The 17515-nt window shown below is 44.0% G+C and overlaps 1 protein-coding gene across 10 annotated transcripts in view; it reads left to right on the forward strand.

The window, feature by feature from the left end:
• ELAVL4 (ELAV like RNA binding protein 4) overlaps positions 1-17515 on the forward strand; it is a 147453-nt gene that overhangs the window by 116563 nt on the left and 13375 nt on the right. For all 10 annotated transcript variants that reach the window (XM_019710570.2, XM_019710576.2, XM_019710568.2 and 7 more), the window contains one exon: positions 5459-5562. In XM_019710570.2, the coding sequence (XP_019566129.1) occupies positions 5459-5562 (104 nt within the window). The remainder of the gene's footprint in view (positions 1-5458; positions 5563-17515) is intronic.

Genomic DNA, 17515 nt, shown 5'->3' on the forward strand with positions numbered 1-17515 from the left:
TAGCTGTTCTTTGTCCATATGCTAATGGAGTTAATCCTCACAGTGATCCTTTGATTGTGAAGATAAGGGATTATCCCTGTTTTTCCAGATAAGGGAACAGGCTAATGAAGCTTAAATGACTTACCCAAGGTTCTACAGGAAGTGTGGTTTTGAGCCACACACAGGTCTACATGCAGTAGCAGCCACAGAGCTCTCTGACCCTCTTTCGGGTGAGTTCAGGTAGATTTCAAGGCTGCTGACAGCCAGGAAAGCCACCTCAGGACTGGCAGGGAGGGCGTCCCGGGACGTGGAATTGGCTGCGGTTAAGCCTGCACGCGGGTGACTGCCATGCAGCTGATCTTGAGGTGACTGGGGATTTTATCATGTGCTTTGAGAACAGAATTTCAGCCTGAGCTAGGGGTTCTAACATCCACAAAAATTCCTTACTCAACTCGGAAGTTTTCTTCCACAGCAGCTACCCACCTGGCTGCCCCCTTGGGGGCTTTGCAGATGAGGGGAGTAGCTGTTAGGTTGCTGGAGAATGACGATTTTTGAAGACAGAAAAAGCAAGCTGGGCAGGTTGGCAGTGCAGAAATGCTGAGGTGCCTTCAGGCCCGCCCTGTAAGGGGACAGCTTCTCTGTTGCTGCCATCAGCCGGGAGGATGTCACCTTTGGAGCCCGCTATTATAACCTCCAGGACCTTAAGTGCAAGAGAAACAACTTCTTTCCAGAATGACTGGAGAAATGAGGGGTTATAATTAGCTATGATGGTAACACATCTTAGAGTTTGAATACATATTTAAATGCTTAACAGAAACTATCAAGGATAATTTACCTTTTTTCTTAAGTGGTTCAAAAAAGCCTCAGAGGTATTTCAAGACGTCAAAATCATTGTCAATAACATTTTAGTTCAAAGGGAGTAACTGTGGTCACGGCAAAAGGTACGGGATTTGGAGTCAAAAGATCTAGGCCAGGGGGTCAGCCAACTATGGCCCCCAAAGCCACGTTGAGCCCACTGCCTGTTTTTCTACATAGTTGTATTGGAACCCAGCCACACTCATTTGTTTACGTATTGTCTATGGCTGTTTTCATACTGCAATGGCAGAGTTGTCATGAGAGAGACCGGGGACCCAGCAATCCTAAACTATTTACTATCATGCCCTATACATAAAAATATTGCCAGCCCTGATCTAGGCTAAGTCCGCTCTGTAATGTAGGGCAAACCACTATTTTCTCTGAGCTTCAGTTTCCACATCTGTAAAATGATGGTTGTCTCCCACAGGGTTGCTGTGAGAATCAAATGTGACAGAGGGGGTGGGAAGGCACTTTGAAATCTCAGAATCTCTGTGGAAAGGTGGGCAGCGATGGTTTGTATTGTTCACCTGAACTGTGCTAGAGGAGAACCCACCCAGAACATTTTTGGTTTGTGTTTGGTTTTCCAATCCCTGATGTCAGCTTCTTGTCGTGTTCTGTCCTTTCCCCAGGTACAGGGGCCCCTCTCTACCTCTTCTCCCAAGCATAAAAGCATTCTGGTCAGATGCTTCTAGAAGAGAAGAATTAATACGAATGTGTTTATACATTCTTTCACTTAGCAAATATTTGTTGAGTACCTACTATGTTCAAGGATGCAAACTTTTATAAGCTAGTTCTTGGTGTCTAAGGGAAGAAGTTAGGTATATCAATTATTATAGCAGAATAGAGATTCTGCTGTTATCATAGTAGGAAGACACGTCATGTGGTTTGTATGTGTGCATGCATGATTTACAAAAATAGAAATATTCAAGTTCAGATTAAAGACAAGCTTGTTAAGAAAAGAACCTGTTTACCCCCAAAACACTGAAGTGACTTAAAATGTAGCCATTACGTATAACAGATTTCCCTTGGAAACTACATTCTAATTTTAAATTTCTATTCCAAACTGCCAAGAATGCATTTCCTGCCCATGCATGGCCACTGAAGACCCCTCACCTATGCCTGTTGGACAGGACTATTGAGGACTGGTCATATATAAGGGCTGTAGATCACCTGGGCATCAAGGAGCCAGGTACTCACCATAGTTTCTAAATTGTGGAGGCAGTTTTTATTGCATAATATCTTTTATTTATTGATTTTCTTTTTTCTTTATTGATGATTCAATAAACATGAGGTCAATAATTTAATTTTTTTATTTGTTCAACTTGCTATCAAAATAAACTCATAAACTGAGAACAAAAATAAAGTTTAATTTTCTGTTCTGAAAAGACTGTCACCATACCTTTATGGTCAAATCTTGCTCCAGATAATAAAGGAAGAAGATGTAGTTATTTGAAAAAGAAGAAAAGACTGTAAGGATCTTATCTCTGTCTAGGATGCAGATACATGTACCCTTAGTTCTAGGCTCCAAACTGTGTCCCCCAGGCCTACCCAGCATGGTGGCTCTCTGGGTCCCCACGGAAATAGTGTTGGCATTCTTCATAAATGTGTTTCCTCTGTATTTTTCTATGTACATTTAAATACAGAACTGCAAATCCATAACCCATCACCAGTATATGGCCACCAAAATTAAAACCTCACAGTCTTCCTTATTTTACTCTCCCCCACTGCTAAAACAGTTTCTGAAAGAAATGAGGGTTGGGGTTTTCTATTTTCTACCTAGGGATTTAATCCGCTGCAGACTGTTTTAAAAGAGAATATTTAGTTCCGTCGAGTATTTTTTGTTAAACTTAGCTGGGCTCCTCCTATGATGGCGAGAAGCACATGAAGAAGCCTATTCGAGAACCAGGCCAACCACAGGTAGTTCCATTGTGCTGCCACTTTGTCTCATATCTTTCTATTCACAGGCAAGTTTTTCCACTTCTGCCCTCCTCTTGTTCAATGCAGTGCTCTGTTTTAGAATTTGCAGTTCATTATTTTATATCAAGGAGAACCTCCAACCTTTTTTCCTCTTCCTTTCTGAAATGATATCCATCTGGTTTTTAGTTTTCCCAAAAGCACTCTCATTCTTGATGTTAAATGCAATCTCTCTCCAAAGCTAGAGCTGGTAACGCTAACACAGTTCTGCTAATTGCAGACAGGTACTAAGATGAGAGTGGGTTTGGGACTGATACAGGCAGATGGGTAAATATGACATAAGACTCCTTTCCTGCACCGATCTTCAGAACTTTCCGAGGACCTAAGTGTGTTTTTCCTCCCTCCTGAAGCAAAGGTGTAAAACAAAGATAAAATATAGAATGTAAAAAATCTATATTTATTTTAGATTTCCATAAATTTATAAATAATGAGAATGAAAGATAGTAGATCAGGGAGCATAAATCACTGGTAGGCATGATAAATTCCTTCACATATATTCCATCAGTATGATGAATCATAAGCTATTTGGATTTAGGTCCAATGTTTGCGGTTATGTGGTGAGTGTTTGGCTATGTTTTTTTACAAATTAAACTTGGCTGCATAGCTAGATCAACCGTCTGACCCATTTCCTAGAACTCATACCTAAGGTTTATCATTGAGATTATTGTTTCAAAAACGCCCTTTAAAACAGCTCAACTTGGTGCATGACTGTTTAAAAGAAACAATTGTAAAAAAATATTTTAGTATAGAATATGTTAAGGCTTTTCTTATATCCAAGGTAAATAGGACTGATAAATTTGCATGATGAAAATGGATTTAATTAGATGAATTTAGTTAGGCTTGATAAGGTGGAACCAAATTTAAGATAAAAGATGTTTTTTAACCAATGAAATTAGTCTCTTGTATTTTGGAGTTTGTAAAAAGTTTCCCAGAACATGTAGCAGAGTCTTGTAATTCACACACACCTCTCTCTTACACTCTTCTTTGTACACTCACACACACACACACACACACACACACACACACACACACACAGTAAAATGGAAAGAGAAGGGTGCCAGCAGTTGGAGTGCACTCAGCATTCTCTCTTCCTTCTTCAGTTACTAATTCTGGCTGGTGAAGGGCATACCTGGCCAAATTTGCCCCTGCCCCTGTCTTTTTCTGTTCTAACCCTGTTATTTCAAAACACAAAGGCATATCCTGGTGAGAATTGTCATTTGGGGTCTTCCATTTTGGACACAAAAATGTGGTTGTGTTTCCTCATGATTCTTTGTTTTCATTCTATAAAGGATAACAAAGTCACCCGTTTTCTGATCCAGAACCCAACTTGTTTCCCCAGGTTCCCTCCTACAACCAACACAAACACAGACATTTACCAGCAAAACAGAAGCTGTTGGGAAGATTTTTTTGGCTGCTGAAATGGGCTCCTGTCAGGACGTGGCAGGCTTTTTGCTGTATTGTCTCCCAGCCCTGGCCCCTGTACTCCAAAGAGAGCTTTATGTAATCAGTCTTCCCTGACGTGTGATGTCCTGTCATTTTCCTCCCCTTCGGCTCTGCTGCCACCCACAAATCAATAACATTGCCTGGGAAGTTCAAGCTGGTTTTGCAGCCACCCTGAGCTCTGTGTTTCTTAAAGGGTATGTCAGAAAATGTAAAGTTTTCTAATGATATTTCTGGCTGATGACACATGGCAGAGCTGATGGACTATTTATAATCAGTGGCACGATCGCAAGCACATTATTTTTATTTCACTTAGTGGGGAGCCCTGTCACTTGCCACCTCTCTTTGCAGACAAGTTGATGCCACCTCCACCTCAAGTAGCTAAATCCTCTTTGCAGAATGCGTCTGCACACTCCCCTTTGTGTTAGGAGCTCCCCAGTTCTTTCCAATAGCCCCTCCCCCCTTTTTATTGTTCTTGGGCTGGGAGGGGATGATTAGGACAAAGAATGATTTGTAGCAACTGCTTTACATTCCGGCCATGCCTTCACTCTAACGTCTCCAGTCTGCTACTCAGATCCTGCTACATCCCTTTGAGTGTGCATGTGCCTGGTGTGACTGAGGCAGCAGACACAGCTATTGCAGCCAGGGCTTGCCCCAATTTTCCAGGACTGAGCAGAGCATAGCTGTCTTTTGTTGAGCAGCTACTATGTTCTAGGCAATGTACTTGGTAGGCATTTTATATACAGTATCTCATTAACCCTCTCAGACCTGTCTGCAACAAGTGCTATTATCTCCAGAGAAGAAATGTAGGGATAAAACAGGAGATTGAATGACTTGTCCCCAAGTGACACAGCTGATAGGGAAAACCCCAGGATTCTAGTCCAAGTGTCTTCATAGACGACACTTGCTCTCTTTCTACTACCTTGTCCTCCCTGTTCCGCAGTAAATGGACATTCGTGTGTGTGTATATACGGTGTGGATGTGCAGGAACATACCCAGTCCTGGCTTGGGCAGCTCCTGTGAGTTTAAAGGCTGAGCAGGGTGAGACATGAAAAAATTCAAAATTTCTCAACCTGGGGGCAAACCCGGGTATAAAAGGAACCATATACTAGAGAAGGGTTTAAATTCACTACAATGGGAAGTGTTACCTCTATAAAGATATTGAGCTCTCTCTCTCTCTCTCTTTCTCTTTTAAAAAATGTTTCCACAGGACAGAGTTTAGGGTATGGATTCGTTAACTATATTGATCCAAAGGATGCAGAGAAAGCCATCAACACTTTAAATGGACTCAGACTCCAGACCAAAACCATAAAGGTAAGAGGTGATATGCTGGCTCCTGATTTACGAGGCACTTGTTGAATTCACCCCTTTGAACTCATAAATCCAGGCTATGAGGGAGCTGGAAGTGGTGTTCATTATTTATCCAAAAGACATTTACCGGGGATGCAGATCATTACAGACGTGAGGGCTGAGGACAGGGAAGGGACCATGAGCTGTGGGACCTCCAGTCCAGAGGGTAAATGGAGTAGCAAGGATGACTACTCCCCCTAGACGGTCTGTGAGCCTAAGTCTGCAAAGTTGGCCAGAACCGAGCTACAAAAAGAAGCTGAGACAAGGAAACTGTTCCAGGCAGAGTGAACCGCACTTGCCAAGCTGTGAAAATGTACATAAATATTATCAGTGGGGAACAGCATATAGAGTAGTATGGCCTACGTTTGGAGGGGGAGGTAATGAAAAGATGAGGGTGAGAGGTAGGCAGGGGCCTAGTGTGCCAGGCTGAGTAACTTGGCTTTACCTAAGAGTGGAGAGGAGCCTCCTAGCCAAGACTCAAAACCAGTTACCAATAAACACTAATGTAATAGAGCGGGTACTATAAAATCCATGGGAACATAGTAAAGGAATGACAGAAAAAGGAACATTCCAGCCATCTGAAAACAATCAGACCAGTAGATAATACTTCAGGAGGGGTTAAGTGGAAAAAGAAAAACAGTTACCCAGAGCCTGCTCCTCCAGGCAGAGGTTTCTGTGGCTGGATTTTCACTCTCAGTTCAGACTTCACCTTGCGGGGCTCCTTCAGGAGGTGGTGCTGTTTGCTTTGAGGCTCACTTCTAACAGCCAGTGGTGAGCTCCCAGATGGAGTCTGCGTGCTCCTCAGCCTCCCTTTCCCTTTTTCCCCACCTCCAGGCAGCATCCTGTTTGGGGGCAGCTGCCAGCTGATTAATGAGTCCCGTCCTTCATAGCCTATTACACCATGGGGAGGTGTCTCCTGGGCACTCTGATCCTCATGACAGCAAGTCGGATGCAAAGTAGGACAAAAGAGAAACCTCTCCCAGAATGGAAATCTGTAGATGGCACCCACTCTCAGTGTCTGAAAACACAAAACCAGAACTTTATAGTACAACAGTATTACTTTTTTCCAAAATCCAGACTGACAGAGGAGACTAGTGATATAAGATAATCTTAGCTTGGAGATAATCAAAACAAAAATACAACCAAAACAAAACAAAAACCTTCTCTGTTTTAGAATATATTATTTGATTGCCTGTCTTTCTTTCTTTCCTTCCTTCCTTCCTTCCTTTCTTCGTTCCTTCCTTCCTTCCTTCCTCTCTCTGTTCCTCCCTCCTTCCCTTGCTCCTTCCTCCCTTCCTTTCTTCCAAGCAGCTTTACTTTTCCAATTGAGTTTAGCTTATTTTTAAAGGTGATTGCTTTCCTGATCTCATACAGTCTGTGGTGGTACACAGGGACCCCCAAATGGGCCTGATTCAGGTTGCCTCAGTCTCAGCTTAGAACCAATCCCTATGAGTTCTCTAAGGGGAAAATAATTGAGAGTTGTTTAATTATGGGGTAGTCCTCTGAGAGGCAGGAGAATTAATTTATTTCAAAGGAAAAACATACCTATTTCCGTTCTTTAAGTAAAGATGGGATGCTCATGTCACCTGACTCTTTGATGAGGCCACACCAGGTTGAGAGCTGTATTTGTGGGTTTGATTGATTTTTCTGTTCTATCCAATTCAGCATTAGAATGTCAGACATTTACTCCTTTCTTGATAGACACCCTGACCTTGAAATGAGAAAGACACTTTTCTTTCCTCTACAGTTTTCTTGAAATCCAAACTTCCCCAAGAGCTTAGGATCAACTCATCAGCCATCCATTCTGCATTTTTTTTCCTTAAATATTCCATGAAGCTGTTGGCATTTCCCAAAAGATTAAATGGACCCAGCTTTTCTGATCTCAGAGTGCACCCCTGACCCATCACGCTGTGAGAAGCAATGCTTTGTCTAAGTGGATCTTAGAGACAAGGAACATTGATTACTTTCTGTCTGTGAGGAGCCAGTCTGCCTCCTTCCCTTCTCTCTATTCTTTTCTCATCCCCTCACCCACCCCGTGCTCACCCTGCATCAAAACGCTGCAAACACATTTGTACCCAGCAGTAACATGGGCTTCCGAGGCACTATAGGATTCAACATGCACGACGCCACGGCTGAATCAATAATTTCCATTCTCTACTACGAATGAAAATTTAATGTGCAAACCTGGGGATTTCAGCCCTTTCATTAAAGCAGTTTATTTGCCATACTAAAAATTAAGTTTGAGTGATAGGTTCCTTTATTAACTTTTCTTCCCTTTCCTAAAGGGACATAGTGTTTAAGGTAAAAATCATATTAAAGGGGAGGAAGAAACGCAAACCTTTTTCGTGTCTTGTTAATAGTCTCATCATTTATTAATTTTTACAAATTGCTTTTCTGCCTTTCAGGCCACTGTTTACTTCTTCTGCTTCAGTTTGCTTTGATAAGTGACATGAGATTTATCTCTCTATCCTGACTCCCGTGAGGGAATAGATGACTTGCTTAGTTGGAAAAAACAAGTATCTTCTTTAGAAACATGCATTACAGAGATCTCAGAACCATCTAGTACAAGTTTGCAAACTTTAGTCAAGTTTGTCTCTCCTTTCCATATTTAGGAAGCATTTTTGGAGTGCTTCATGCAAAACACACTACTTTAACTGTAACGCACAACATAGATGCAGGTAAACCAAGAGTTAATTACTCAGCTTTGCCGGTTAATGATTAACAACTAGATTCGGAGATAGTTCTGGAAAGCCCTCGGGGATCCTGGAGACTATAGTGAGGGGACAGCTAGCTTTCTTCAGCTACTGCTGATTGTTTAAGCCCAGATTTTTGCTACAGCTTCCCATTGTTCAATAGAAACTGAAATCTAGATTTTTATTTTTTTTATGCCAAACCTTCCAATTTCCAGAGGGTAGATGCCAACTCACAAAATTTTAAAGGATTATGTACGTGGGCCAAACAAAACGTAATAGTTGACCTGTGGGCAAGCAGTTGGCAGCCTCCGAACTCAAATTTAAATACACAAACAGTTTTGCTGATTGGAAGTGAATGACTCATTACTCATTTGACACTGCACACACGTGGGTTATACTCCCTGGGCTTCTCGTTGAATGTGCCCCAAAATGATGGTTCCTTGTTAACAAATATTCATTTCCCCCTTATTAAGAGGGACGTAATATATGGAGGGTGTGTAGAGGGCAAGGCCAGGCCTCTGTCCTCAAGGAGAATACCATCTAGACATAGACACAGGAAGAGCATGACTCCTCAGTGAGCCCCTGTGTAGTGTGGATGACTACAGATACAGGTTGGTGCAAAAGGAATTGCAGGTTTTGCATTTATTTTTAACCTTGTAAACCACAATTACTTTAGCACCAACCTAATAACTTGCCTATCTGGAAAAAACAAGTGTCTTCTTTGGAAGCATGCATTAGAGATCTCCTCGGAACCGTCTAGTCCATATTTGCCAGCATGTGACTGCAGAGGATTTGTTCTTTGGATTATACCTGCGTTAGTGGGAGAAAGTGGCCAGGTTCCCAGCACTCCTCTTGGATTGAGGCTCAGAGAGATGACGTGACTTGTCCAGAGGCACCTAAGTAGCCAGCAGTGGCACTAAGTTAGCGTCCAAACAAACGTTCTGTGAAGGATTCTGTCAGAAGAGCTGCTTAATATGTGACCATGAACAGGAAAGTAATAATAATAATAATAATAATAATAATGCTTGCATTGAGTATTTACTCTGTGTCCAACACTATGTTAGCTCCCTTACATGCTTAATAGCATTTAATCCTTGAAACATCCCTAGGGCTAGATGTTTTATACATATCAGCTCTAATTCTTAAAATAGTCCTGTAAGGAGGTGCTATTTATACAGATGAGGAAACTGAGGCCAAAAGGGGTTAAGAGATTTACCCATGATCACACAGTTGGTAGTGGGATTTGGAGTAACGAAAAATGTTCTAAAAGAAATTCTGGCAGTCAGTCGTATACGTTGGGATGTCACACTGCCTGTTCAGCAGTACCCGCATTCTGTGAGTGTGTGGTTGTGTATTTGACTCTGCACAAACACGGGTTATACTCCCTAGCATGGGAATGAGATATAAAAAGCAAACAAATGAACTGCATGTCTCCTCCCGGTTCTTCAGTAGACAGACTTGTGGTTTGGGGCTTCTGCCATCGACCTGGGCACAGACATGACTTCAGTTAATTTCTTCTCGGACCCCTGAATTCCAGGCTCTGTGTTAGGTCCTGGGATTTAGTTGACAGAGAAATGGCAGTGCCCTGGAGACTCTCCCATCCATGTGTGTCACACAGGCATGGGTTTACATTATCTGGCCTGCCAGAAAAGCCTGGCTCCTCACTTGAGAAACTGGGTCTTTTCCTAGCATTTCAACCCTGAGCCCAGTGGAGATGATTTGCCCCACTTAGGAATTTGGGAGTGCTGTTTGTTAGGGTTTTTTTTTTCCACTTGTTTCCAAAATCGATCACTTTAGACTCTGGAAAGCGTTGGAAACGGCTGTGGATTCTAGAAAATGATTCCCAGTACTCCTTACCCCATACCAATGCCTATCCCAGTCCTAAAACTCGCCATCGGGTCCAAAATAGTAGCTTCTGAATTTGCGCTATAATTCCACCCTCTTATCAAAAAGCGCACTGTTGAATCCAGTTGCAGTAGTCCAGCTCTTCATTGCATTAATTAGGAACAAAGAAAATTAGATGGTTCTGCAGTACGTCAAAAGAGGGATCCTTTTACCTAAAGTTTGGATTCGTGTTCAAGTTACACTGAGCACCTTCAGAGATAAGGGATTCAAAATGGGATTTGAGGGTTTGAAACCACTCCCATTAAAACTTGTACAGTAGTGGGACCCCTGCTTGGTTGGACTTTACCTAAATTTGAGAAGTAGGATTAGACAAGTGTTCTCTGCTCTGCCTCTGGAAGCTCCTGTCTCATACGGGATACAGACATGCAAAGGATCAATGGATGGAGTGGTCATGGGGCTACAGAGGTTCCAATTTGATTTGGAGGGGGGTGTGGGGAAGTGGGGATTTATGTAAGATTTGAGCAGGAGAGGGACCCAGTCAAAGTAAAGTTCTAAGAAGGTTCATCCGGCAATGATGTGTCACTTGGGATGTTTGATGAATGAAACTAGCAGCTTGCAGGCTGCTGTGGTAGGTTTTTGTCAGCATTAGATAATGGTTTCCTTCAGCTCTATTGGGAGCTTTTTTATTCGTTTTAAAAGCAAGACATGCTTATTTATGAATTATTTGGAAAATGCATTATCATATAATGAAGGCACTATCAGCCATTTCCAACTCAATGCGGTTACTATTTACACATATATATAGTTCTTTCTCTTTTTTTCATTGCATTACATGTTTGCAAATGATTTTATGTCTTTTTTTATAATTGCATTAAGCTATTACTCAAATTATAAAACTATGACTTTAAGTAAAACATTCCCAGAGCACAGCTCTTAATGCAAACTAGAGGTGTGAGTGATTTCAGGACTAGGTCAGGAATGAGGGGACAAAAGGGCTGTTTCTGCCACTCAGTGAACCCAAGAGAGTTGGCACTCAGTCAGGAGAGGGGGTGAGAGCATAAGAAAGAAGCTTTATCATGAGGCAGCAGCCAGCTCCAGAGGGAGCAGGACTAGAGAAGGGGAAGGTGTGTGAGTGAAGGCTTTTCAAAAGGAAAAAAACCCTCCCTTCTCCAGGAAGGAAAGGGACAGACAGCTCTTTATTCCAGCCTCTCTGTGCTGTGATGCTGCTTAGCCATCTCTCCATTTTCACTTGATTCTTCTAAATGGCACTAATGGCGCCTCCAGGGGATCTGTCCACACTTGAGTTTTGCAGGTTCCAGTTTGCCCCTCCCACTTCTTTCTCTTGCCAGAGGTCACCAGGGAGCTGTACCTCCCTCCTCCCCCAGCACCCACCTGCCTTGCTACAGGCCTCCATTCCGCTGAGGCATCTTTTCTTTGCACTTGGCATAAGCAATTATTTCTCCTATCACTGCTCTTAATGCTGCCCAGAGAGTTAGCAGATCATTTTTTGCTGACGGATATCACCCCACCCAGAAATAATAGACTGCCTCCCTCAGTCTTGTTAATAATAAAGAGGCATTTTTCTCTCCTCCCCCATTACGGCTATAGTCAGAGCCAGTGCAGGAGCTCTTTCCTGCCAAGGTCAGCAAGGGCGACTGGATCACTGAATCTCCAAGGAGCCAAGAGAGGGCACGTGGCAACGCCAGTAGAAACTGGAGACCCATTTACCCAGTTGTACCAAGCTGCTGTCTCTCTCCTGTGAGAGATTCTGTCTGGCTGCTGTGCTTCCCAATGCTCTGTGAACTTCCTTTGAGTGAATAATTTCAGATACAGTGATAGGAGTTGGAGAGAGAGTTCCCCTGTTCTGTCTGTAGTGAGATCGATATATCCCAGTATCTAAAAGGTCCTCACAGTGTCCTGTATCTGGATTACAAAAGAAAACTGGGCAGGTCCAGGTTGGGAGGGCACCTCGGTTTTCAGAAGTGTGTGGAATGGGGTTTGGGGGCTTTAGCCGTCTACAAGTGTAAAAGCAATCAACAGTGTGTCGCGAGCTGCTTAAAAAAGAAACTCAGCACACCTTGGCTGTGTTAGGAGAATTGTGGATTCTAGGTCACAGGAAACAGCGGTCCTTTCTTGTCCACTCTAGTGAACCATCCCTGCTGTCTGGTGTCCCCTTCTCAGCTCTTCAGTTTTAAAAATCCTGACACTCTAAGGGTTGTCCAGAGGCAAATGACAAAGACAGCAAAGACGGTGCTCCACTCACATATTCATTCTTTAATGGGTGCGTTTCCATTCTCCAGGGGAAAAAAAAAGTCTGCTGTGACTCTATAGCTCAATCTTGTATTTCAAGAATCTGGGGAGAGAACCTATGTAGCTATCGGGGTAGAACATTTGCCTTGGGTGATAGTGAGTCCCTGATTGTCAAAGGTATTCAAATGGAGTCATTAGGGAATAGGTAGAAAGGATTCCTATACCAGACTGGAGTCTGACTGAGCGAAACTCAAGGTCCCTTCTAGCTCTGAAATGCTGTAACTTTAGGTCATTTCTGGGCCTCTAGCTGTTCTGTCCAATATAATAGCCACTAGCCACATGTGGCTATTAAAATTTAAATTTAAATTAGGATTAAATAAAATGAAAAGTTCAGTTCCTCAGTTACACTAGGTATGTTTGAAGTACTCAGTAGCCATAGGTAGCTAGTGGCCACTATATTGAACAGCACAAATCCAGAATATGTTCATGATTCCAGAACATTCCATTGGGCAATGCTGGCCTAAAACATCAGTAGCCCTGGGGATAAAGAGTCACTTCTCTGTGGTTATTATGAAGCCCCAGGGTGAATCAGCTAGCCTATCAAAGATCATAGCTCACATCCAAGTTCCCCTTCTTGTTATCCAGTCAAAAGAGCTCTGAGTTAAGATGGAGAGTCAAGTCCCAGCTCTGTCAAAAACTACCAGGATGGCCTTAGGAACTTACTTTACTTCTCTGGACTCATTTCTTCTTCCGCAGAATGGTTCCTTCCAGCTCTAACAGTCTAACTAATAAAATATTACAGCATGATCTTTCCAGCTTGGTAACATTCCAGGGAAATGGCAGTTTGTGCCAAGCACGCAGCTTTTATTTCACATTAGCGTGGCATAGTGGAAAGATCCCAAAACGTGGAGTCATGTCTTAGTTTGGCTAGTGTGACCTTGGACAAGTACTTTACTTCACTGAGCCAGAATTTATCATCTGGAAAATAGAAGTCGTAATTTCTCACTTAACAGGTAATCATGGTTTACAGTGGGTGCTCAAATAATGCTCCCCAGAATGAAGATAACAATGAATAGGGTTACTCCGAAGGTGAAAATTACATAAGGAGAGGAGAAGACATTTTTCCATCTGTTTCAGAGACGCATAGGAGAATAAAGGAGTCTGAGTCTCACAAAGCCTCAAGCAGCATACACAAAAGGCTTTGTACAGTGGGCAGGATTATGGAGCTTTCAGGTGGTCACAGTAATCTTATCAGTCTTTCATAAAGCAAGAGTCAGGAGTTGCTGTTTAGTGAGGAGACTGAGTATCTAAAGCCCTGAGTCTGAGACCGGCTCTTCCACTAATCAGGCCATGAAACCATTAGCCCATCTCTCCCTTTTGGGGGCCATTAGACAGACAGCAAGATCTTGTACTAAGGAAGCCCCCTTGATAATTTAATGGACTTTTGAAAAGAAGTTGTAAAGCATGTGAATCAACCACCACACCATGTTTTAAAAAGACGTATTTATTCACCCTACTGTGTGCCAGAGACTCTCATGATATTCTTGGATACTCTTGGATACTCTTCAATTCCCTGTAGCTCCTTCTCCACAGGAGAGGCAGCCCCTGGGAAAGGAACTAAACTTCATTGCATACGGTATGTTTATTATACATTTTCACTTCAATTCGTAGAGGATTTATTCAGTACCTGCCCTATGTGAGGCTTTGAGACTATTGCCACAGGGGGGTCTGCAGAAGCCACCAGAATGCTCAGACTATTAGGGCAGATGCAGTGTTAGCACAGATGGCTGTGATGGGAGGCAGGGTATGATAGCTGCTGCCATTGAAATGTGTGTCATCTGTAGAGTCCAAGGAAAAAGCAGTCATTTGTGCCTGGGCCTCTGGTGGAGGCCGCGTTCAGGCTGGGCCTGGAAGGATGGGCAGGAGTTCGTTTTGCCCGGATGGTGAACAAATAGCAAGAACAAAGACATGGAAGTAGAAACGTTCAGCTCATAGTCACCTTTTTTGTTTGAACTGAGGCCTAGGGTACATGGAGAGGTTAGGAGGAGAGGTTGGGCTGGGTCCCAGAGGGCCTCGGATGCTCAGGTAAGGGATTTGAGCTTCCACAGCAAGGTGCTGGAGGACCAGTGACAGTGTTTGGGCGGAGAGAAGTAGCACTTTCAGAACTCCCCTAGAAACATTAGCATCCGGTTTTGCCCCTGATAAAAGAATATCATGTATCAGGTGACAGGTGGGGGAAGTGTGAGGAGTTGGGCCACATAAGCCGACACCTGTCCTGCCTGTGGGCAAAGCTGAAGCCGCAGGCAGTGGGGTAAGCAGATCCTCACAATCAAAGCCGTGGTTTCCAGGAGCCAGCTGGCTTTTTTCTTCTCTCCCTGCCCGTGGAGGTGGGATTGGAGGTCCCTGGGAGGGTTGATCTTAGAAGGCCCCGGCAGCACCAGAGTCTGTTCTCCTGGTCTCTTTCTAGTGGATGTCCCCCAGGGATCTGTATGCTCTGGGGAGTTTGTGCTCACTCAGAATAGGGTGTTACAACTGGTTGGGAAAAACCTGCGGCCTGATTTTCTGAAATGATCAGTCTCTGTGTGTGTTTCCTCTGCTAGACTAATAGTCCTACAGGTCAGGGACTATTGTATTCATCTCTGCACCCCTGGTGTCTAAGACTTGACTCCATAGCAATTATATCAAAGCCATTATTTATTGAGCACTTCCTGTGTGCCAGGCATTGTGCCTAGGAATCTTATATGCATTAGCTTGCTGAACCCTCAAACATCTCTGTCAGAAAGCTTCTAAACCAGGTTATTTAAGTGATGCAGGCCAGAAAAGTTAAGTGACATACCCCAAGGTCACACAGCTAGTAAGTGGTCAGGGTTTAAATCCACATCTCTCCAACCCCAAAGCCCTTGCTCTTAACTAACTCTGTTTCCTTTCCATGTCAGACTAGATGCTCAATTTCAGTTAAGGTAACATAAACGAGAACCTCCTTGGAGGAGTCTATCTCAGAGTCCAATTGCCTAATACTCTAACCAGTACCTGTTAGTGAGACCCACACGACAAGGGGTTATGAGAAGAGGAAGGAGACTCCTAGTGTGTGAAGCTAGCATAGAAATGAAAGGATGAACGCTACAGGGGCGACAGGTTTGAACTCAGTAGGAGGAACTGTCTAAATAATCAGTGATGGTGTGGGATGGCTCATGGGGTAGTGAGCTTCCTGTCCTTGGAAATGTGTAAATGGGTAGCCCACTGTCTTGGCTCCTGCCCAGAATGTTTGAGGCCACTTCTAGCACCAAGTTTCTGTGAAGCAGGTTTCAAGGATAGTGCTTCCGGCTGGGATCACCAACATCACCTGTCACCTTTATTTCCTCTTACCGTGAACCGTTTTGTGAATAGAATGCTGAGCTCATGAAAACATTCAGTCAGTGATAGAGGTCCTCATTGTAATTCGAAGGGGCCCAACAAATGACACCTCTGTTTTCCACATCCAAGTTCTAAACCTATTGAGAGATGAGGCAAAAGAGAAAAGCATATGGTATCCTCGGGTCATCTTTATTACTGATTAAGGCCCGGATTGGTGCCATGGACACATTGGGTCTCCTAACGCCACACTTTGACACACTGACATACCGTTACAGGTGCTCTGGTTCCCACAGGCCTCCCCATAGGAGAGCATAGAATAGAGCCTGGAACAGAAAGTGCACTTCCGGCTGACATCTGGCTCCCAGAAGGCAGGAAGCGGGCAGCATCTGAGGCTCACATGCCCATTTCCTGTATTGAAGCCTGTTCAGAGCAGCCATTCCACTTCCCCTGGAGAAGAGAGGGAGAAAGGGTACAAAGAGGCCTGGGCTGTTATTACTCCAGGGGGCTCCCTCCACAGGGAAGGAAACACTAGTGTAGGAAATAAGTACCCCCAGCAGGGACACCCTCTGCATCGCACTCTTCATTTGTTTGCTTATTTCCCTCACAGGACTGTGGAGTCCTGGACTCAAAGACACTCAGCCCCCAGCACAGGGCCTGGCTCCCAGAAAGTGTTCAGGAAGGGAAGGAATGAAGGAAACGCTCATCTTCTAATACCAGTGTTTTCCTGAAGGAGCACCTTCCCAGGGCAGAGAAGGATGCCTTTTCCTTTCATTTTTATCCTCCTCATAACAGCTGAGATCCTAGCTTTATCACATTTTCTAAGACCTTTCCCGTTTCTGTACCATGGCAGGTCAGACAGGGGCGAGGTGCTGCCTGATGATTCAGGAAATGTTTCTCCCCAGGCCATGCTTTTCCTCCCACCGTGCCCAGGCCAAGCCCTGGCTGTGAGCTGGTGAAAGAACCTGAGTGCTGTGTGGGAAGGGGCAGCCCCCACCCTGGTCCTGTGTCCCCATCTCTGAGGAATGACAATGCCTGCTTTGCCACCTTGCTGAGAATCACTGACAGCAGCCTTGGGAAGTCACTTTGGAAAATGCAAAGTACTTTGTGGATGTGACCCAGTAGAATCTGTAAGAATGTGCTGGAGGAAATTCACGGCAGGGAAGTGGTAAAGGATGATCCAGATGCCACCAGGCTGACAGAGGAACGCAGTGCCCCTCTAGACACTCCCGGATAGTGTTCCAGGTGTTCGCTTGTGTGGTAAAATTGAAAAGTGTGTTCCGACAGGGGCTTGAGCCTCAGGCTGGTCCACAAAAGCCTGTATGACTCATTACATAATCGTGTTTGCTAAGTGTCTACTAAATTCTAGGTATGCGCTAGACACATTCAATCTATTGTCTCAGTTGTTTACAATAACCCATCAAAGGAGAATTGCCCCCCTTTTTACCAGTAAAGAAATTGAGACTTACCAAGCACAAAGTACTTGCCTAAGGCCACATAGCTGGTGAGTACTGGAGACAGCCCCCAGTCAGGGTTCATAGTGCCATGCTGCACTGTGACTCTTGTGAGGGTGGAGTCACTGTGAGCCTGCAAGGATGGAGCGAGATGGGGATTTGGGGTGGACTGCACATCTTCCCTCAAGACCATTGAAAAGTACACCTTTCACCTCCACCTGCCTTTGGGCCGCCTAGAGAAAGTAGAGTGCCCTCCCCACTCCCAGCTCTGTCTGAGTTCCAGAGCAAGATCAGTGCTGGCCTAGAAAGGCCAGTCTTGTCTTC

The sequence above is a fragment of the Rhinolophus sinicus genome, linkage group LG06, assembly GCF_036562045.2.
Source record: "Rhinolophus sinicus isolate RSC01 linkage group LG06, ASM3656204v1, whole genome shotgun sequence".
In the NCBI taxonomy this organism is placed as follows: domain Eukaryota; kingdom Metazoa; phylum Chordata; class Mammalia; order Chiroptera; family Rhinolophidae; genus Rhinolophus; species Rhinolophus sinicus.